The sequence below is a fragment of the Taudactylus pleione genome, unplaced genomic scaffold (genome assembly GCF_031769625.1).
Source record: "Taudactylus pleione unplaced genomic scaffold, aTauple2 ptg001337l, whole genome shotgun sequence".
Classification (NCBI taxonomy): domain Eukaryota; kingdom Metazoa; phylum Chordata; class Amphibia; order Anura; family Myobatrachidae; genus Taudactylus; species Taudactylus pleione.
Window position 1 is genome coordinate 127,266 of NW_028285737.1, and position 22,421 is coordinate 149,686.

Sequence of the window (22,421 nt, forward strand, 5' to 3'; positions counted from 1 at the left end):
GTGGGGCAGCCCCCAAACGGCAAGCGTTCCGACTGGAACGCCTCCGTTTGGCCGGGCACGCCCCCGGCCCGCCCAGCAAACGGGGCGAGCTGTCACTCAACATCGACTGCTCGCCCCGCCTGCTATGAGACCCCTAACGATGGAACGCCCGTTGTTAGCCGGGTCTCGCGCATGTGCATGACGGAGCCGGCTCCGTCGTGCGCATGCACTGTGGGGCAACATCGAGTCGGTTGTGAGTGCTCACGACCGATTCTGAATGAGCTCCAAAGTGCTTGCTGAAGCACAGAGACCATAATGATAATGGGGAAAAAAAGTGAAGAAACAAAATACGTCAATTACACAGTAATGTAATAGCTTGTACTTAAAGAACTAAAGCCCTCTAATAAAGATTCCTATATTACATGGGTTTTTATTTATTTAGCTGGCATTCTGTATTTCCAGTATCAGAGGCGTAACTAGGGCTCTGAGCGCCCTAGATGGCCTCGCTCCCTTTGCGCGTGACATCATGATGTGGCGCTTAAAGGGGGCGGGGCCACGGCACTTGAAGCCACAGCAGTGCCCGGAGAGTCTTGAAGACGCTGCAGGCAGCTGTAATTATGGCAGGGTGCCTGCCTGTAGCGTCCAATGGTGAAGCAGGGACTGTGGGGTGGCGAGGGTACCGCCCACAGCCCTGCGCTCTCGCACCGGCCGCACACCCCTAGTTACGGCCATGCCCAGGGACCATTTGAGGTCGTACAGCTATGAGGTCAGAATACTGAGGCTATAAATTGGACAGTATGTCCATAATGGGCTTTCCCTGCTCAGGAACCATGATGTTGTAAGGTAAACACTACAAAACTATGAGATGGGAATATTGAGGTTATGAGGTGCTTTGGGAAATTATCAAGTGGGGCTGGGGGAAGCAATATGAGGCACAATGTGTGGACCACTAGAGAAAGAAGTAGATTTCTTGTTAGACATGAATACATTTTCATATTTAGGCATTAGGCTCCCTGCGCCAGGCAACTCTCTGCAGTAACCCTTAAGGTGTATTATGTACAAGACCCTGAAACGCGCCAGTCTTCACTTGTAGGGTTGCAGGGTCAGAGAGGGCCCATCAGTTATCAGGTGTACCAGGCAGCGGTGACTATGGGGATACCAGGTGAGCTATGCGAGGTTGTGAGGTGGGTATTATGAGGTGGGGTACTAAGGCTGTGATGATATATGTGGGTGCCATGACCTGGTAATACCAGGGTTACACTGAGTAGCAGTATTGTTTATGGAGGATGCACACAGGGTTACTGCGTCTGATGTGCCTACACATGAAATAATAGTCATTGCCGGATTGTGTACTATGTTATATGTATGTCTACCTCCCACTATCTTGGTACTTACCCCCGGCCGGGGACACTCAGGGACATTACACACTCGACTTCCGGCCTTTGCGTTCCACCAGACATTCCGCCATGGTAGTGTCAAAATCCCCTTCACGGAGAGGACCCTGACATCATCAGCCAGTGTCCAGTGTCATTCCCTACCATCCAAGTGGGCATATAGGGGGAATATAACCATGTGGCGAGCGTAGCGAGCCACTGAGCCCAAAGCGTGGCGAGCGCAGCGCGCTCCGCGAGGGGACGAGTTTTCTTTTAAAGTGGGGACAACTTGTTTAGCTGTCCTTCATGGGCATGAACTGCACTGTCGCCCTCACTCATGTCACTACCAGGTCCCTGGCAAGAAGTGAAAATACAGCCAACCATTCCTCTGTTGTGTTCTACCTATCCTTCGGGACTTTGCGTTCCACTTGACTTCCGGCCTCTGCGTTCCTTTGCAGCTTGGGTCTAGCAACAACTGTTCCATTCGGCTGCCGACCATTGTTCCAAATTTTTCTTACATAGCACTTCTCCTGGTTGTGTCTGTCAGCGGGTACAGGGAGAGCAGCCTGTGGTGTCACCTTGTACCGTACAGGGAGAGCAGCCTGTGGTCTCACCTTATGTACAGGGGGAGCAGCCCGTGATGTTATCTTATACTGTAGAGAGAGTAGCCTGTGGTGTCACCTTACACTGTACAGGGGGAGCAGACTGGTGTTACCTTTTTGCACAGGGGGTGCGGCGTGTGGTGCCTCCTTACAATGTACAGGGGGAGCAGCCTGTGGTGTCACCTTACACTGTACAGGAAGAGTGACCTGTGGTGTCACCTTATGGACAGGGGGAGCAGCCTGTAGTATCACCTTATGTACAGGGGGCGCAGCCTGTGGTGTCACCTTACACTGTGCAGGGAGAGTGGCCTGTGGTGTCACCTTATGTACAGGGGGAGCAGGTTGTGGTGTCACCTTACACTGTACAGGGGAAGCCTCCCATGGTGTCACCTTATGCTGTACAGGGGGGAGGGGCACGTGGTGTCACTTTATGCTGTACAGTGGGAGCGGCATATGGTGTCACCTTACGCTGTACAGAGGGAGTGGCATGTGGTGTCACATAAGGATACAGGGGAAGCACCTGTGGTGTCACCTTATACTGATACAGAAGAAGTAACCTGTCGTGTCACCTTACACAGTAAAGGGGGAGCAGAATCTGGTTTCATCTTATTCCTATACAAGAGGAGCAACCTTTAGTGTTGACATATACTGATATGGGTGGTGGTCCATTATTACGACAACACATATTTAGCAGACCATATAGTCATGTTATTATAATACATTCGGATAACCCCCTGGTGTCCTGTTATAGTACAGGTGGAGAAGACACCGATGTCCTGTAATACAGGTGGAGTAGGCCCTGGTGTCCTGTTATAATATAGGCGGAACAGACCCCTGTGTCTTCTTATAATACAGGTGGAGCAGGCCCCAGTGTCCTGTTAATATGCAGTTAGAACAGACCCTTATGTACAGTTATAATGCAACTGGAGAAGTCCCTGGCACCCTGTTGTACAGGTGAAGCAGACCCTTGTGTCCTGCTTTTATCCAGGTGGATCAGAACATGGTATCCTGCCCTTGAACAGGTGGAGCAGACCCCAATGTCCTGCTTTTATACAGGTGAAGCAGACCACTGTGTCCTGCTCTTATACAGATGCAGCAGACCATGGTGTCCTGCTCATACACAGGTGGAGCAGACCCCAGTGTCCTAGTTTTATGCAGGTGGAGCAGGCCCATATGTCCTGTCTTTAGCCAGCTGAAACAGTCTCTAGTGTAATGCTGGGAATGTAAATATTAACTTGCTAACCAATGTAAACTAGTAACAAATAAAACAGTTATTATATTTGAAAGATGTTATGATAACTGTTAAATGTGGAAAAAGCTAGGGATAGATTTGCACGAAGGAAATAGACAGGTCCTAGCCTTGGGACAGAGGGCTGTGATCTCGAAGATGTCTGTCAGGGTGTCTTGTTATATTGAGCAATAGAGACTCTCTTAGAGACAGCCAGTGGCTGTGACAGTCCCCAGATCCTCAGAGTGTCACTGATTATCTCCCCGGACATGTCTCACCCTACAATATGCTAAATAACCATGAAAGATTTCAAAACATGAACCATACATGTTTCAAACATCCTTCCAACACGTCTTGTCTGACCCATCCTTAATAAATCCTATTTTGACCCATACTTTCTCAAACCACCACTGTATCTCCCTCCTCCCCTTTGCCTCTAAGCTCAAGAGGATTATCAACCTCCGCATTGCCACATTCCTATCCGTTCATTCTCTTCTCAACCCTCTTCAATCTGGTTTCCGTCAGTTCCACTGCACTGAAACTAAGGTCACCAAGGACGTTCTCTACACCAAATCTAAGGGTCACTTTTCTGTCATCATTATCCTTGATTTGTCTACAGCGTTTGATACTCTCGACCACCCTCTTTTCCTTGACACATTAAACTCTATCGGGTCCCACGACTCAGTCCTCTCATGGTTCTCCTACCTTTCAAACTAATCTTTTTTCAGTCGCTAAATCCATTTTCTCAGTCCCCTGATGTTTTCTACTTGTTCTTCCATCCTCTCTCGTGTCAACGTCTTCTGCCATATCCTCCTGGACAATCCAGGGCTTCCTGAGACATATCCAAGACCGAACTCATTGTTTCCCAGTTCAAGTATCTCTTCACCTCTCCCCCTCTGTTATTAAGGTCACCCTGTCTTCTATCCACCATGTCCATCTTTTTTGTGTTATCCTTAATTCCGCTCTCTTATTGACTCCCTACATTCAGGCCATCTCTCTGTCTTGCTGCTTCCAACACCATAAAATCTCTACAGGACCACTGAGAGCTATTGTGCCTTCCCCTAGAACTCACCACTGCCTGCTGACTCTAACTACAGCCAATTGCTGTCCCCTGTACTTGTCAATACCTTTTTTTTTTGTTTTGCTGCAGTGTATTTCTCCATTGTACTCTTTTGATGGTTGACTGTTGTGCAATGTAATGTTGTTTGCAGTATTTGTTTTTTATGTATACATCTTGAATTGCACTGTTGTACTTAATGAATTACAGATAATACCGTACATCTGAAGGGCATTGGAATGCCAACTGTTGGCTTTTGGCATTTGTAAAAATTTCTATAGTATACAGAGCACCAGGCATTGACCTTTCTGGCGCTGCAGAACTGAACACTATGGGGCATATTCAATTGGGCGCAAGGTTTTGCAAGGAAAAAACCTTGCGCCCCTTGCGGCCAATTTTCGAAATCCCGTGGGTATGCGCGCTCCCGCTACCCGCGGGATTCAATTTAAAAAAAACAATGGGCGTGGGGTTTTCAGCACTGAAAACGACGTGGCGCGTAAATATAAAAAAAAAGTCACTTACCTGCCCGGGTCTCCACGGCTCCCCGCAGCCTCCCCTCTCTCTTCTTACTGGAGAGGGGGCTGCTGGGAGTCCCGGGGGCTGATGGGAGGAGCAAGGGCTGCTGGGAGATGTAGTTCTCCCAGCGCCCATTCCGAGGGGGCCACACACCGCACCGGGGGTCACACACACACACTGACATACTCACCGCTGCTGCAGAGGAGCCGGCTCCCGGCGCTGGATGCAGAAGATGAGAAGACAGAGCTTCGGAAGGTGAGTAATTAAGGATTAATTAACCTAATTGAATACTTCCAATTGTTTAATTAGTCCTTTGGGGGGGGGGGGTGTCAGAGTCCTAAGAACATTGATTTCTGGAAAAATCACGCTTGCTCAGGAGGTGCGCAAAAAAAAAACCTCCCGGCACATGTTTTAAAAAAAAACACGCACTTAATAGAATAGCAGAAAACCCGCACCTGCAGGAAATACCTCGCAGTTGGGGTTTTTTTGCTTTTCTCGCAGCCTATTGAACATGCCCCTAAGCATTCCAGCATTCACCAGCATTGGATTATCGTCATATTTCAACCTACGTGCTTTCTTGAATAAGCATTACACATCTTCAATCTTCTAAATCAGTCATTCAGCCTATTTAAATGGAGAAATGTAATCACTCTGCTGGTTGGTATCAGCATGTGCACCTCACTGAACATGGACCAAAGAAAGCAAAAGGAGAGAGTTGTCTGAGATCTCAAAGCAACTTGATGTTCCTGTGAGTACAGTTGAGAATGGTCGAAAAAGAGCCAAGGGAGACTTCAAAGAGATACAAGCTGAACTCCACAGTCAAAGTGGGCCAGTGTCTGATCGCATTATCCAGCAGTTTTTGAGGGAAAGTGGGCTCCATGGAAGACGACACAAAGAAGACTCCACATTTACAAAAAAAACATAATAAAGCCAGATGAATTTGCTAAAAGTCATATTGACAATGCTTCTGGTAGAATATTCTATGGACAGATGTTTTGGGGTTGCTTTGTTGCACCTAAGAAGGGGGACTTTGAATCTGCAGGACACAACAAAATCTCAATCGATGCCTTGAGGAAGATACATTGGTATCGAAACGCGTTGGCGAGGGGAGGACACAAAGTTTGTTTCGACACTTACCTTGGTTGGGAACGTGGATCTCCGGGGACGCCTGGTTTCTCACTTACTCTGCTATATTGTCTACCTCTGTTATAGACCATGTCATCTGGTAAGCCTCCAATTGTTATTTAATTTTGCTTATATGAATAAAACGTTATCACACTATCAAGATTTTATTTTTTCTACATATTACTGGATTGGATTGTCTATCTGAAGAGACCCACCATATAGATATCTTTATAGGATGGTATCCTCTCCCATTAAAAGCGGATTTATCTACTTTATATAGTAGACCAATACTTCTGGTACGAATATATCTGATATTCACTGCAAATTATTTATATAGCTTTAAAGGTTTTATGCTATGGTATTCTCTTTTTCTTTTTGAGTGACATTGAAACTACCACATGTGAAGAAACTTCAGTAACTTTGATGATTCGGAGTGAATTATTTGACAACATAATAGCGCCTTGACGGACCTGGTGGTGAACTTCTTTATTTTAAAATCTCAAGTCTATCAAGGCATCCTGGATGAAAACATACTGCCCAGTGTCAGAAAGCTCTGTCTCAGTCACAGGTTACACATGAATACTCCAGCAGGATAATGACCCAAAACACAGCTAAAAGCACCCAATAATGGTTAAGAACAGAAAATTGCACCCTGATCTGAACCCTATGGAACATATATGGAAAGCGCTGACACATGCAGTCTGGAGAAGGCACCCATCAAACAGGAGACCAAAGCAGTTTGCTCAGAAAGAGTGGCCCAAACTCCCTGCTTGCTCATTAAGAGCTACAGATATCGCTTGATTGCAGTGATTCCCCCTAAAGGTCGTGCAACAAAATATTAGGTTACTTGCCCCATAATTTTTTGTCCATGCCATTTTCATTTGCCGTATGTTGAATAAAAAATGCAAAGCCTGGTTTCTATTGAATATGGAATAAACAATGCTGGATGCCAAATACTTTTGTCACTTTCAAAAAGGGTTCTTTTATTTTTCGTGGATGGTTACCAACAAATTTGTCCACGTCTGTATTACAATGCAGCATTTATGAACATACTGTACCAGCATATACTGTACAGTAATACATTAAGTTTTAAAAAGATATATCTTCATAGAATCCTCCTCTTTGCTTAGGAAAGAGAAGTAGGGTAAGAGAGAGGGCGCACCGTCTCTTTAATGACATACACATAATGGGACTCCACCTGGAACTTCAGCAACATCCACATACAAGACTGTTGTTGTGTCCGGATGGTGGCGCCATTGACTGAGGGATGATGTGTGTTTGACAATGTTTTTGTGTCTCTGCAAACAAACCTTTCATATAATTTAATTTTTGGTCTCTCATTACTCTGGGCATTTGACCTCCTTACTGTATATCAGTGGTTCTCAACCCTCAAGATTTCCCAGCAGGACATGGTTTGAGAGTTTCTGTCTGTGGAAGCAGGTGGGATAATTACTGACCCAGCAAAATAAATTAACTCACCTTTACATAATGAGAGAAATTCATAGAACGTGACCTGTTGGTGGTCCTTGAGGAGTGGAGTTGAGAACCCTTGCTGTACATCACAGGCTTTCAATTAAGGGGAAGTTTATGCCAGGAACTTGTCTCGGACCTTACGGTCTAATGTTGGCCAATAGGAATTAAGCAGAATTAAGTCCTTGAGCACTGTTCGGTTTCCCCTACATGCTTTTATACCATCTGGGGCCATATCCAGTGAGCCGCGGTAAATTACCGTGGCTAATTAGCTCGCCCGGGGCTATCCAATTATTCCCGAAGTCGGCCTGACAACGGCTATTATCAGGGGTTTTTTTCGGGACGCGTCCCGAAAAATAATCCACGATAAGTGCCATTTTTTCGCCCAAAAAAGGACGAGAACACATAGGAACCGCGATAAGCTCGCGGACCTATGTGTTAACGGGCTAACTATCCTATTATTTTGCCCGAAATAATGGGATAGGGAGAAAAAAAAATCTCGGCGAAAGTCGGGGATAATCGGTGAAAAATCCCCATTTTTCGCCGATCGCGGGGATCAATTAGCGCCTGAACAGTGTTCGGGGCTAATTGGATATGGCCCCTGGTCTTTTATACACATCTATACACGCATCAAAGTGACTTTCTGCTCTAACCACTCAGTGAGTGGATTAACATCTTGCAAAATGGATAAGGACATAAAAGAAATGGGATTTTGTAGTTCCTTTAAGTCCGTTCCTCATTGTCCCCTGGGGGACACTGGATTACCATGGGGAATAGAGTGCAGTACAAAAAAAACAAAACTCTAACCATGAGTTCCAGGACTCTGATGGCGGAAGGGGAGTAGACACCTTCCAAAAGGCATGACGTAAGCCGTCTGAGCTTCACAAGAGACTTGGTCTCGTCTAGCTCTAGTATCTCAGGGAGTGAACTCACAGGTGAACGTGGCCACAGGTCCTCTGCCTCACATGCTTGCGCACACATGGCATAAAATAAATGGACTACACATGAGGAAATTTAGAGTGATAGCTGTAGCAAGGAGGAAGTTTTGCCACCGTACATCCTTCAGGTTCATCCCTGGACAAACTCCCCTTCCCAGACACAGAGAAATGGACCATACAGCTGCACAATCCAAAAAGGATGGGCTGCAAAAAATACAGGTCAGAGTGGAAGTAGCCAAAAGAAAAACCAAGAATGGCTGCTATAAGCAGACACGTAACAAGTTCCCAACCAGCCAAGGGGTAAAGAGGAGCTTGAGGTATTTGCTGTACAGTTTAAACCAGGATAATCCAGCGTCCCACAATGAAGGTATAAAATATAAGACACACATAGAAATATGATTGAAGCAGTATTTTATTATTATTATTATTATTATTTATATAGCACTAGCATATTCCGTTGAGCTTTAACAGTACTACAAATGATACCAAGTCAACCCTTTATATAATAAAACAAAAATCTGAGGAGACAATGATGAGCATATGCCACGAGAAATACTATGCATAATGAGATTTGTTCTTTGGCTGACGTACTTTCCACATACAAACATGCACAAGTTTCACCTGTGCAAATAAAGTTTAAAGATTTGATTTTAGTCATTTCCCACAATCAGAATATAAAAATGTCACCTCACCGTTGTGAGTGCTCTCGTGTCTAATAAAATGTGATTTATGTGGAAAACATTTCCCACACTCAAGAGCATGGAAATAGCTTCTCACCTGTGTGACGTCTCTGATGTGTAACTAGATGTGAATTGTGAGTAAAACATTTCCCACACTCAGCACATGTAGGTAGTTCCTCCCATGTGACGTCTCTGATGCATAACAAGATCATATTTCTGTATAAAACATTTTCCACACTCGAGACAAGAAAAAGGTTTCTCGCCTGTGTGAGTTCTCCGATGTGTAACGAGAGACGATTTCTTTGTAAAACATTTCCCACACTCAACACAAGAAAATGGCTTCACACCCGTGTGACTTCTCTCATGTCTAACAACATCTGATTTGTGTGTAAAATATTTTCCACACTCCGAACACGAAAATGGCTTCTCCCCAGTGTGACATCTCTGATGTACAACCACATCATATTTCTGTGTAAAACATTTCCCACACTCGAGACAAGAATATGGCTTCTCACCGGTGTGAGTTCTCCGATGTGTAACAAGAGAGGATTTGTGTGTAAAACATTTCCCACACTCAGAACATAGAAATGGCCTCTCCCCTGTATGAAGTCTCTGATGTGTAACAAGGGATGATTTCTCTCTAAACGTTTTTCCACACTCAGAACATGAAAACGGCTTCTCCCCTGTGTGAAGTCTCTTATGTGAAACAAGGACGGATTTATATGTAAAACATTTCCCACACTCAGCGCATGGAAATAGTTTCTCACCTGTGTGAGTTCTCTCATGTATAACAAGAGCTGATTTCTTTATAAAACATTTCCCGCATTCGACACATGAAAATGGCTTCACACCTGTGTAAATTCTCTGATGTGTAACGAGAGCTGATCTGTTAGAACAGGGAAACGGGCTCTCACAGATCTTAGCTGGCTGCTGGGTATTGAGCTTTTTGTTCTGTGCAAAACAATTAGTAACAATCGAAGAAGAAAACATATTTTCTACTCTAAGAGCTGCAATATATTTATCAATATCAGTGTTGGGAGAACATTCCTGGTGATTAGAGGTAACCGGTGATACATCTACCCTGTGAGGTACTGGATGTATAATTTGGGTAATAGGGTTTTCTCCCGGAGAATCTCGGGTGATGTCATTATCTTCTATTTTACAATCAGGAAATAAAACGAGATTATCCTCTGAGATATTCCAGCTGTTACATCCATCTGCTGGGAATAAAATAAATATATGACAACATAAATGTTTCTCTGAAACAAGTTTAATTTTTGTATGAAGTTTATAGCATCAAATGGGTAAACTCATTGCCATTTTAAACTGCGACATATACATGATGTATAAAATAGACACAAATAGACTAAAACAGATCCACAACTGTTATTGCAATGTATATTATAAATTTAGTTTGTGAACATAAGTGCAAGATTAGATAATAAATTATAGAAAAAAAATATTTAAGTCCCAGGGTCTCACTAAAACTTCTAGTCACTATAGTATCCAAGCAGAGAATCCACTTGGATTATAACTGAAGTAAACGTTCGGGTCTGACGTTAATGATAGACCCAATTAATGATCACGTAGCAAATCAATACCATTCCATGAAAAGCTAAAGGTAAAGTTCTGAGCAACAGGCTGATCGCTGGGATCAGAGAGGATTCAGCACGGATCGAGCCTCTTTAAAAAAAAAAAAAAAAAAAAAAAAAAAAGGGGTTATCAGACTAAGCACTTTAGAGATGATAACCCATTTCTCTAAAGGGAACACATTCCAACTGATCCTAGTAAATAATAGGTGGTAGCTTAAGAATAGCCAACACCGAATCCTCAGGCTGGGTGTTAAAATAGGTGACAACAAACTTTTACTAGGATCATGGTCAATGGTTCTTCTGATCCGATCACTATCAGCAATGGAACACATAATGGTTCCCCCCTTTCCCCACTCAGTGCTTCTCCAAATACATGAGGTGTGTGGATCGGGGACTTGGAAAGTAAGTTGCCCCTCTTTGCAGACAACACCCTCTTGACCACAACAACCGAGGACCTATCTCCAACCTGTTTAAAAAATACACACCAATATGGCTGCCTCTATGGCTATAAGAATAGGATGTCAAAATCGGAGGCCATATTCTTGAATCTCCTGACTCTATAAGCCCAATATATTGCTATCCAAATAAATGTTAAGTTGCAGAAGAAAAACATATAATATCTCATTGTCTACATCACCAACGCCTATGACTTCCTTTACCAGGAAAACATTCTGGACCTTTTCTCTAGACTCCGGTTACAGCTTTTCTCCTTGCATCCCTTATTCATATTGTGGCTGGGCAGGATAATTGACTGTGAATATTGAAATACTACTCAAAATTCATTATTAATATCCACACCCTTCCTGTGATAGTTCTGTTCTTTGTACTCTGTTCGGTACTTGTTGAGGTTTATCTTCAACAACAAGTGCCAAATGGTCTCTGCTTAAGAAGCCCACTAATCAATGAGGACGTGGTCTTTCCATATCTAGTAGTGTGGTACAACTAATAACAAACTATAAGCACCTTTGCTCCCCCTAGCTTTCTGTCATGGGATGACAATCTAATTATCTTATGCTGCCATCTCTCTATGGTATCGGATTTTGCCTAGGGCGAACAGTTTGGACTTGATAAAATCTTTCTCCTACACATCACTACTTGAATGCTTCTTCATGTTTGCAACCCATGTTCTCTGAATAAACAAATAAAACTAAAAATAGGAGCCCCCACCACCAGGTAACTGCATTGGACAATACTATTTCTTTCAATATGCATCATTATATGGTGGAAAAAGTGGATGACAACAGCAGCATCATACCGGATGTCAGTCCAATACGCCACATAGGCCGAGAAAACGTCTAATGTGTACAAAGCACAAGAAGCCAATTTTTTATTTTGGCAACCTCTCCACAACTTGACATTTCCTCCCTTAAAAACTAAAAACTGTGACTCTTTTATTCCATGATGAGTGTCACCACGCCCAAAAAGAAACACATACACAAGAATTACACAAATATAGGAGCTAAATGGTAAAAGTCGTAATAAATGATTGAAACAAATGAATACTTTATATTTCTTATTCAATAGTGATGCTGTCCTTTATGTTGTCTTGTTGTCAACTTCTTAAGTATAAAAAAACGGAGGAAGCTTAAAGATGGAAGTCTATGGAGACAGCAACAAGCCGGTGTGGGGCATCGTACCCAACTCACAGTTAATTACCAATTTCAGGGTGTACAAAGGTTTCTTTGTCTTCTGTGTAAATTCTCCTCAACAAGGAAGAAAAGACAGCATACCTTACTCACTTGGAAGGGGACAGGAACAGATGTAAAAAGGTTCTTTTAATACATGATATGGTATGGTGACTAAATAAAAGCATACCACACTCAAGATTATAGATGTGAATAAACTCCCAGCTGAGTTTCCTTTATCCTACATAGGTGAAACGCATTCTCCCAATAATTTAATTTTGGTGCATTAAATTAAAACCAAAAGGTGAAGGTGTGATCCAATGTATGGTAAAAGGTAATATAGGTTATATTCACAGGACAGGCCCCACTATTGTTCCAATAAGTCAAAAACTGAAAACCTGATGCTGTCGACACGTTTCACCTCAATAGGAGCCTTTGTCATATCTATGTTTCTTATTGATAGGATACTTGCTCCTTCTCCAAGATATTCTTCTCCAGGTTACCCTGTTATATATGAACTAAGAATAATATTTCTTAGCAGTGTCACCATGGATGTATTTATGTCATTCTAGTAAAAGTACAACACCCCAGGGGAAAAGGCACAATGCTGAACTCCGGAACAGCTTGCTCTGTACCAGCACGATACATCGGCTGTTGGAAATAGGTGGTGGTGGTTCTATGAGTCAGTTGCTCTGGACGATACTAAAAGACAGGAAGGAGTTAAAGCGCCAGAGATGCCACCACTAAGCCCATCGTCTTTGTTGCCAACCGTTGTGCATCCTGTTATCTCCAGACGTTTGCGTAGCAAGGGATGCAGGATTGACATGGCTCCCACCCAGGAGCAGCCATCTGGGGTCACCAGGAGAGGTGAGCCATTTCCTTGTAACTAGAAGCCTCCAGTATGGGGAATCAGATCCAGAATAAATGGTTCCCCGGAGACCAGTGAAGTGACCCTGTGATTCAGCGTAGATATGGTAAACATTAGGTTTGGTGAGGAGAACTCAGTGAGGACTTGGCTGAAATAGAAATATAGGTCGCTGAGAAAGGTTGTGAGGAATCTTCTTCCATCAGCCTTAATTGCTGTGGGTCTCAAGGTTCTGTGTGCCCACCCAAGAGCGGGGTGACCGTGAAGTGAGACCCATGTCATTGCTTGTGGCAATAAAAAAAAGGAGCTTTGCTATGGTGGGTCAGGCCGATGTGAATGTGTGATTGATTTAACCCATTCACAAAAGTCTGTTGGTGGTTTGTTACAAACGTAAGCAATATTTCTTCTGATATTTCCCAGGGTATAAATATATATCAAGAAGTCCACGATACTGAAGGTGCGATATAGGCTGTATGTAGCCTGATAAGCACCAACTTGATGCATGACTCTCCAGGTTCATTCACCAATGGAGGGTACGGACAAAAAGCAGACGGTTGCACCACCGATGTACGAGATACACCATAAAGTGTGGGGAGGAGACTGGTCAGATCTCTGGGCTGGTAACATACAGTGACATGATGTGAAGGGGAGAGCAGGAGTATAATAGGGGATGATGTCTCCTGATGTATGAGATACACCAGAGAGTGTAGGGAGGAGACTGGTCAGATCTCTGGGCTGGTAACATACAGTGACATGATGTGAGGGGGAGAGTAGAAGTATAATAGGGGCTGATGGCTCCTGATGTATGAGATACACCAGAGAGTGTGGGTAGGAGACTGGTCAGATCTCTGGGCTGAAGAATAAGAGATTATTGTGCTGACTAAATTATTATTACACCAGCATACCTACAGGGTTAGGATACAGACACAGGAAGAACATACAAACTCCACATATATAAGACACACACATATAAATCACTTGTAAAAATCAAACCGAACACTATGTCATACGTATCTCTTTTCTGTAATAAGTGTTAAATACTCACCTGTGCAGATATCTGTAGGGATTTCCTCCTCCTTACACTGCTGATCACCCATCATGAACGTCTCATCTTCTCCCTTTGGAACTTCTGCCTTCATATCAGTCATATACGTCTCGTCTTCTCCCTCTATATCTTCTACCTTCAGATCAGTAACATACGTCTCTTCTTCTCCCTCTATAGGTTCTACCTTATTATCAGTCACATTTTCATCCTAAATAACAACACTTTAGTTATTACCGTTCCATTAATTGAGATGATCCAGAAGAATACTAGTGTATTAAACACACCCAGGTCATATAATGTAAGATTGGGTTATTGTACTTGCCTTATGAATCCTTCTCTATCAGTCCTTTGAGGGACACTGGATACTATGAGGTACAGAGTGTGATGACAGGAGCATGGTCACTTTATATTGACCAGAAGACACTCAAACTCCTGCTGATGTCTCTGCACCACACTCTCTACCCCATAGTGTCCAGTGTCCCCCAACTGGATGGTAGAGAAAACAGCAAATGATGTACCTGAAAATTACTTTCCTTTGAAGTACTCAATGACAGCTCTTCCAGTGGGTTAAGTTCCTTCTAATTTAGGTAGAAACAGATGTAAAAAGAATCCCAATAGGATGGTATAAAATGCGACTATCCATCTTCCATGTAAACTATACCAATTGGGCACTATGAGAAGCAGATAAAGTATGCTGGCTGAGAGGAAGAGTGACCAGTTCAGCACAAGTCTTCAGTAGTGCTTGTGCAAGTTGTCAGCAAGTTCGAACGGCCTCAGACACTGTAAAGCAGTTGCTGCTAGGTGATTGTTAGTACTATCCAAGCTATTCCTGCACACATTGCTAGGAGATACAGTATATTAATCCTTCCTTCTGTTTGGCTACCTGCTTGTGCTCCTTCTGCTGTCACAGTGTACAGATCCCAGCTGGCGTGTGACTACCCACTTCTGGTCTTCCTGCTGATACAGCGTCTTATCTCTGCTTGTGTTAGACTATCCATCTCTGCTCTAATCCTGCTGCTGCTGTGTTGTTCCAAACATGGCTCTGTTCTTGGCTACAATTTAGTGCGCTCGCCTCTGAACTGCTTATTAGTGTATCAGACCTACAAGACAAGCTTACACCAGATAGCTGCCTAAGGTATTGTCTGCTATTATAAATGCCTGCTAGTGTGCAGCCCTCGGGACTGCCCAGACTCTTTTGAACAGTGATAAACATATTATCCATATCTGTGCAGCTTATCCATAATAAAGTTCTCACTGCAATCCATAACATCTTGTGGGTTACTTGCTTCTCGTTGCCTTGCCTGCACCAGCTTCTGCCACCGGAATCCTCCCCTGAACCTCACTGGGAAAGTTTACAGGTCATGTGACACACTGTGTCTATGAGTAACTTACCAAGCGGTCTCTAAAATATATATAATATGAACTAAGATGGGAGGGAACACTGGGCTGCCATGGAGTGCTGAGAGGAATAGGAATTATCAGGTATATAAATCACTGTTTTCGCCTTCAGTCCTCCTTGGCAGCCCTTACCATGGCACGTACCCAGGCAATACAATAGTGAGGGCCACAAAGACACATTTAAAGCAACATATGCTGCATAATAATACATTTATTACATGGCTGTGTGGAGAACGTGTCACACACTGAGAACCAGCAGAGGAGAATATATCCCAGTGGTAATAACTAGTGAGGTCATCCAGCTGCCTCTGCTAAGTCCTGTTACTGAGGACTGAGCTTCCTTCCAGAAGTTACCTCTGCCCCAGTATAGGGGCCTATTAATACCCCTGGTACCTTATGTGCACATTACTTATATCCCTGTGTGATTACTTCTGTGATATGTGTGGAAGGGGCACAAACTTTCTAAGGTCTTTAGCGAACCATGAATAAATATTGTGTATACTTAGGACACTCTGTCCTGGGAGAACACACAGTAATCGCTCACACTAAGCCTAGTGACTGACGTCTCCTCACTGGCTGTGGGTAAGACGGTAGACTACTCTCCTGGGTAATGTGATATATAGACAGCACATCGGGAGAGAATATGGGATGGTGATTAGATAAATTATTATTGTAGATATTTAGGTAAGGTTCCTTTATTCCCGTAGTGCCTGTAACTCTCCAGGCAGCTGCCGTCAGGGTCATCCTTCTCATGAGGAGTTCCTGAATCGCTCCATTACAGCACCCAGCGCTAGACGGAGGGCCCATGGGGACACAAAGGACCTGACAGACAGACGGATTCTCTTCAGGACTTGGAGACAACAAAGATTGCTCCTGTAAACAAATTAGTGTGTAAGAAAGCACTTACTGATATGGTTACCATGTGTGTATATAAGGTACGTCCCTTACTGCCTCTATCCGGTAACCAGCACTTACTGATGATACGTGTACCATGTGTGTATATAAGGTACGTCCCTTACTGCCTCTATCCGGTAACCAGCACTTACTGATGATACGTGTACCATGTGTGTATATAAGGTACGTCCCTTACTGCCTCTATCCGGTAACCAGCACTTACTGATGATACGTGTACCATGTGTGTATATAAGGTACGTCCCTTACTGCCTGTATCCGGTAAGCAGCACTTACTGATGATACGTGTACCATGTGTGTATATAAGGCACGTCCCTTACTGCCTGTATCCGGTAAGCAGCACTTACTGATGATACGTGTACCATGTGTGTATATAAGGCACGTCCCTTACTGCCTGTATCCGGTAAGCAGCACTTACTGATGATACGTGTACCATGTGTGTATATAAGGCACGTCCCTTACTGCCTCTATCCGGTAAGCAGCACTTACTGATGATACGTGAACCATGTGTGTATATAAGTCTCTTACTGTCTCTATCCGGTAACCAGCACTTACTGATGATACGTGTACCATGTGTGTATATAAGGCACGTCCCTTACTGCCTCTATCCGGTAAGCAGCACTTACTGATGATACGTGTACCATGTGTGTATATAAGGCATGTCCTTTACTGCCTCTATCCGGTAAGCAGCACTTACTGATGACACGTGTACCATGTGTGTATATAAGGCACGTCCCTTACTGCCTCTATCCGGTAAGCAGCACTTACTGATGATACGTGTACCATGTGTGTATATAAGACATGTCCCTTACTGCCTCTATCTGGTAAGCAGCACTTACTGATGATACGTGTACCATGTGTGTATATAAGACACGTCCCTTACTGTCTCTATCCGGTAAGCAGCACTTACTGATGATACGTGTACCATGTGTGTATATAAGGCACGTCCCTTACTACCTCTATACGGTAACCAGCACTTACTGATGATACGTGTACCATGTGTGTATATAAGGTACGTCCCTTACTGCCTCTATCCGGTAAGCAGCACTTACTGATGATACGTGTACCATGTGTGTATATAAGGTACGTCCCTTACTGCCTCTATCCGGTAAGCAGCACTTACTGATGATACGTGTACCATGTGTGTATATATAAGGTACGTCCCTTACTGCCTCTATACGGTAAGGGTAAGCAGCACTTACTGATGATACATGTACCATGTGTGTATATAAGGCACGTCCCTTACTGCCTCTATCTGGTAAGAAGTGAAGGATATTTGGAATGACAACTTTAGCTGGATCTATCTTAGCCTGACAATATGCAATAAATACCTCTCAGACTCTGTAATATAGTGTAGAAGAGTTTATCGTCATTGCTCTGTAAATGTTTATTGTTTACGGTCACTGAAAGTTCTTTATCTCTGATCTATTTCCATTTGTCCAAGTTAGCTATTAGACGTTTTGTAGAAATACTGGACCCTGAAGCCATAGGGCGGGACGTGGAGGTATAGCCCATGGTTCCTCCTGAATCATTGCCCAAGCCACTGGGGAACCATGGGCATCATGGCCAGAATGGAATTTTTCCATCACTTCTAAGCTAGATGAACCCTTCATGGCCTTGTCCATGCATCTACTCAGTCTCTCCCAGGAACGTTGTGCTAAGATACTGGTACTTTGGCAATCTGGGTTGTTGCCATACTGTCCATCTGTAGAAGACCGAATCTTTCTGTCAGCCATTGGAAGACTTCCTGATGCAGGGACCATTCTCTTGGGGCCACTTACCTACAACTCAGGCAATTTGCCACAGTATCCTCCTTGCCTGAGACATGGAGAATACTGTCCTGGGATAAGTGTGTGCTACTCAGTACTTCTTTAGTGTGTGCAGGAAATCTTCCATCACATGCTGCACAGAGCTTATTACGTGGTCACTTTAGGAGCTTACCTTGGGCAGGTGACTTCCAAGTGTGTGGCATCAGGCTCTGTCTGATGCCACACACTTGGACATGATTTCTTCCACGCTTGCAGCCAGAACTGGAGGACTGTAGAGAGCTCAAGGTTCCTGGCTTCTAACATCTTGCCCGACGCTACCAGTGTGCCGTGCAGGGTGTGCATATTTACAGCATCGATCTTATACATTAGGTGCTTTATGTGTCATCACTCACTGATAGTTCTGATCCCGGGGGACAGCATAGTGATACACTCGGGTAGCCTGCCCATCCTCAGGTTGTAGAACTAACAAGGTGCACTGCCAGAAACGATGAGAGAGGTAAGCCTCTGTTACAGCCGGGAACCATGAGAGAGGTAAGCCTCTGTTACAGCCGGGAACCATGAGAGAGGTAAGCCTCTGTTACAGCCGGGAACCATGAGAGAGGTAAGCCTCTGTTACAGCCGGGAACCATGAGAGAGGTAAGCCTCTGTTACAGCCGGGAACCATGAGAGAGGTAAGCCTCTGTTACAGCCGGGAACCATGAGAGATGTAAGCCTCTGTTACAGCCGGGAACCATGAGAGAGGTAAGCCTCTGTTACAGCCGGGAACCATGAGAGAGGTAAGCCTCTGTTACAGCCGGGAACCATGAGAGAGGTAAGCCTCTGTTACAGCCGGGAACCATGAGAGAGGTAAGCCTCTGTTACAGCCGGCAACCATGAGAGAGGTAAGCCTCTGTTACAGCCGGGAACCATGAGAGAGGTAAGCCTCTGTTACAGCGGGGAACCATGAGAGAGGTAAGCCTCTGTTACAGCGGGGAACCATGAGAGAAGTAAGCCTCTGTTACAGAAACTACACAGACTACTAGCTGACCTAGACAGGAAAAGATACAGGTGATGTGGAGAAGCCAAATTATAGACATAACCCTTTGTATGAACTGCCATGGAGTACTGAAATAGTAAGAAACTTTGTATATTGTTATTTGGTGAGACCCTAAATCCCACCAACCTGATGCTCCTGTGGGATGACTAGTGAGGTCATCCAGCTGCCTTTGCTAAGTCCTGTCACTGAGGGCTGAGCCTCGTTTGCCCAAGAAGTTACCTCTGCCCCAGTATAGGGGCCTATTATTACCCCTGGTACCTTATGGGCACATTTCTTATATCCCTGTAGGATAACTTCTGTGACATGTCTGGAAGGGGCACAAACTTTCTGAGGTCCCTGGGGAATCACCAATACATATTCTGCATTCTTAATACACAATAATCACTCAGCAAGTCCAGTGACTGATGTCCCTTCCCTCATGGGATACGGAAATAGGAAGTCACTTCTTATTTTATTATTTGGTGAGACCCCAAATCCCACCTACCTGATGCTCCTGTGGGATCCTGTGATTCTCCTCTGTACAGTCCTGGGAATAAAGAGGACGGGGACATCTCTCTGGGGTATTTCTGTTACTTGGTCCATCTGTAGGAGACACACAGTGACTGAGTACATTGTATATATGTGATTATCAGGTAATGTGTGTATATAAGGGCCCCCATACCTGCTCTCCCCTATACAATACATGACAGTCTCCTCTTACCCAGTGATGTGAGGGGCCGGTGATTCTCCATCATCACGTCCTTGTACAGACCCTTGTGTTCCTCTATATACTCCCCCTCCTGCATGGAGACATAGACAGTGACAGACACATCCCCTGGTGTTACTGTATAATGTCCCATTCCCAGCAGTCACCTCTCCGGTCATCACCCAGACACATCCCCTGGTGTTACTGTATAATGTCCCATTCCCAGCAGTCACCTCTCCGGTCATCAGCCAGACACATCACCTGGTGTTACTGTATAATGTCCCATTCCCAGCAGTCAGCTCTCCAGTCATCACCCAGACACATCTCCTGGTGTTACTGTATAATGTCCCATTCCCAGCAGTCACCTCTCCAGTCATCACCCAGACACATCCCCTGGTGTTACTGTATAATGTCCCATTCCCAGCAGTCACCTCTCCAGTCATCACCTAGACACATCCCCTGGTGTTACTGTATAATGTCCCGTTCCCAGCAGTCACCTCTCCAGTCATCACCCAGACACATCCCCTGGTGTTACTGTATAATGTCCCATTCCCAGCAGTCACCTTTCCAGCCAGCAGCTGAATGATCTTGTTGGTGAGTTCCAGGATCTTCTGGTCATTGTGTCTTTCATGTATAAGTGAGTGAGGTGGAGGCACCGTGATGGGGCTCTGGGTCCTGCTCAGTCCTTCTGACACACAGGGACGGCTGCTGGGTGTCTCACACTCACTGGATGTCTTCTTCACTACTGTGTAATCCTGTGTATTGGAGAGACATCAAAAATCACTGCATACACTGCCAGATCCTCTCACCTCCCCAGTCATGTCCCTGTATTATTACTATAGATATAAGTGACGTCACTGTGAAACTCCTAGACCAGCTCAACTCCTGTCATGTCCCTCTATTACTATAAATTGACACTGTGATACTCTTAGATTCCATCACCTCCAGATTCATATCCCTGAATTATTAATATATAAGCACACATTATGTATATAGCGTTCCCCCTAGGCTGTTTCAGTGGGGCGCCGCGCCCTGGCCTATTTCAAAAGGGCAGATAGCACCCTGCCCTCCGGAGATGCACCCCGCTGAAACAGCCTGCAAGTTCTGTTCCCTCCCGCCGGCTGCAGTGTCCCGGGGTGGGGAAAATTGCGGTGCATCGGTCACCAACAGTGAATGGATGCCGGCCGCATGCTCCCGGCATCCATTCACAGTGATGGCAGCTCTTAGGGGCTTCCCGGGATGTCCGTAAGTGCAGTGCAGGCCCCAAGAGTTGGTCAAGCCCCTTTTCGGGCACGCGCCCTGCCTGGCGCTGGTCCTAGAGTAAACACTATATAAGTGATGTCGCTTTGACACTCCCAGATCCCCTCACCTCCCCAGTCATGTCCCTGTATTATTACTATAGATATAAGTGATGTCACTGTGACACTCCCAGATCCCCTCACCTCCCCAGTCATGTCCCTGTATTATTACTATAGATATAAGTGATGTCACTGTGACACTCCCAGATCCCCTCACCTCCCCAGTCATGTCCCTGTATTACTACTATAGGTATATGTGATGTCACTGTGACACTCCCAGATCCCCATCACCTCCCCAGTCATGTCCCTGTATTATTACTATAGATATAAGTGATGTCACTGTGACACTCCCAGATCCCCTCACCTCCCCAGTCATGTCCCTGTATTATTACTATAGATATAAGTGATGTCCCTGTGACACTACCAGATCCTCTCACCTCCCCAGTCATGTCCCTGTATTATTACTATAGATATAAGTGATGTCCCTGTGACACTACCAGATCCTCTCACCTCCCCAGTCATGTCCCTGTATTATTACTATAGATATAAGTGATGTCACTGTGACACTACCAGATCCTCTCACCTCCCCAGTCATGTCCCTGTATTATTACTATAGATATAAGTGATGTCACTGTGACACTCCCAGATCCCCTCACCTCCCCAGTCATGTCCCTGTATTAATACTATAGATATAAGTGATGTCCCTGTGACACTCCCAGACCCCCTCACCTCCCCAGTCATGTCCCTGTATTATTACTATAGATATAAGTGATGTCCCTGTGACACTACCAGATCCTCTCACCTCCCCAGTCATGTCCCTGTATTATTACTATAGATATAAGTGATGTCACTGTGAAACTCCCAGATCCCCATCACCTTCCCAGTCATGTCCCTGTATTATTACTATAGATATAAGTGATGTCACGGTGACACTCCCAGATCCCCTCCCCAGTCATGTCCCTGTATTATTACTATAGATATAAGTGATGTCACTGTGACACTCCCAGATCCCCTCACCTCCCCAGTCATGTCCCTGTATTATTACTATAGATATAAGTGATGTCACAGTGACACTCCCAGATCCCCTCACCTCCCCAGTCATGTCCCTGTATTATTACTATAGATATAAGTGATGTCACTGTGACACTCCCAGATCCCCTCACCTCCCCAGTCATGTCCCTGTATTATTACTATAGATATAAGTGATGTCACAGTGACACTCCCAGAT

General features: G+C 44.6%; 1 protein-coding gene and 1 pseudogene across 2 annotated transcripts in view; both read right to left on the minus strand.

Moving 5' to 3' along the window:
• Window positions 1-22,421, minus strand: part of LOC148443057 (uncharacterized) — a 95,600-nt gene that overhangs the window by 71,948 nt on the left and 1,231 nt on the right. Inside the window, exons 2-4 of the mRNA XM_088463268.1 lie at window positions 20,459-20,650; window positions 19,911-19,989; window positions 19,691-19,792 (exon numbers count right to left, since the gene is read on the minus strand). Coding sequence (XP_088319394.1) covers window positions 19,691-19,792; window positions 19,911-19,989; window positions 20,459-20,650 — 373 coding nt within the window. The remainder of the gene's footprint in view (window positions 1-19,690; window positions 19,793-19,910; window positions 19,990-20,458; window positions 20,651-22,421) is intronic.
• On the minus strand, window positions 8,683-19,369 carry LOC148443060 (uncharacterized; annotated as a pseudogene). The gene is made up of 3 exons (XR_015875754.1): window positions 19,337-19,369; window positions 14,096-14,303; window positions 8,683-10,188 (listed from the first exon to the last, which is right to left on the minus strand). The product of XR_015875754.1 is annotated as an uncharacterized LOC148443060 (transcript).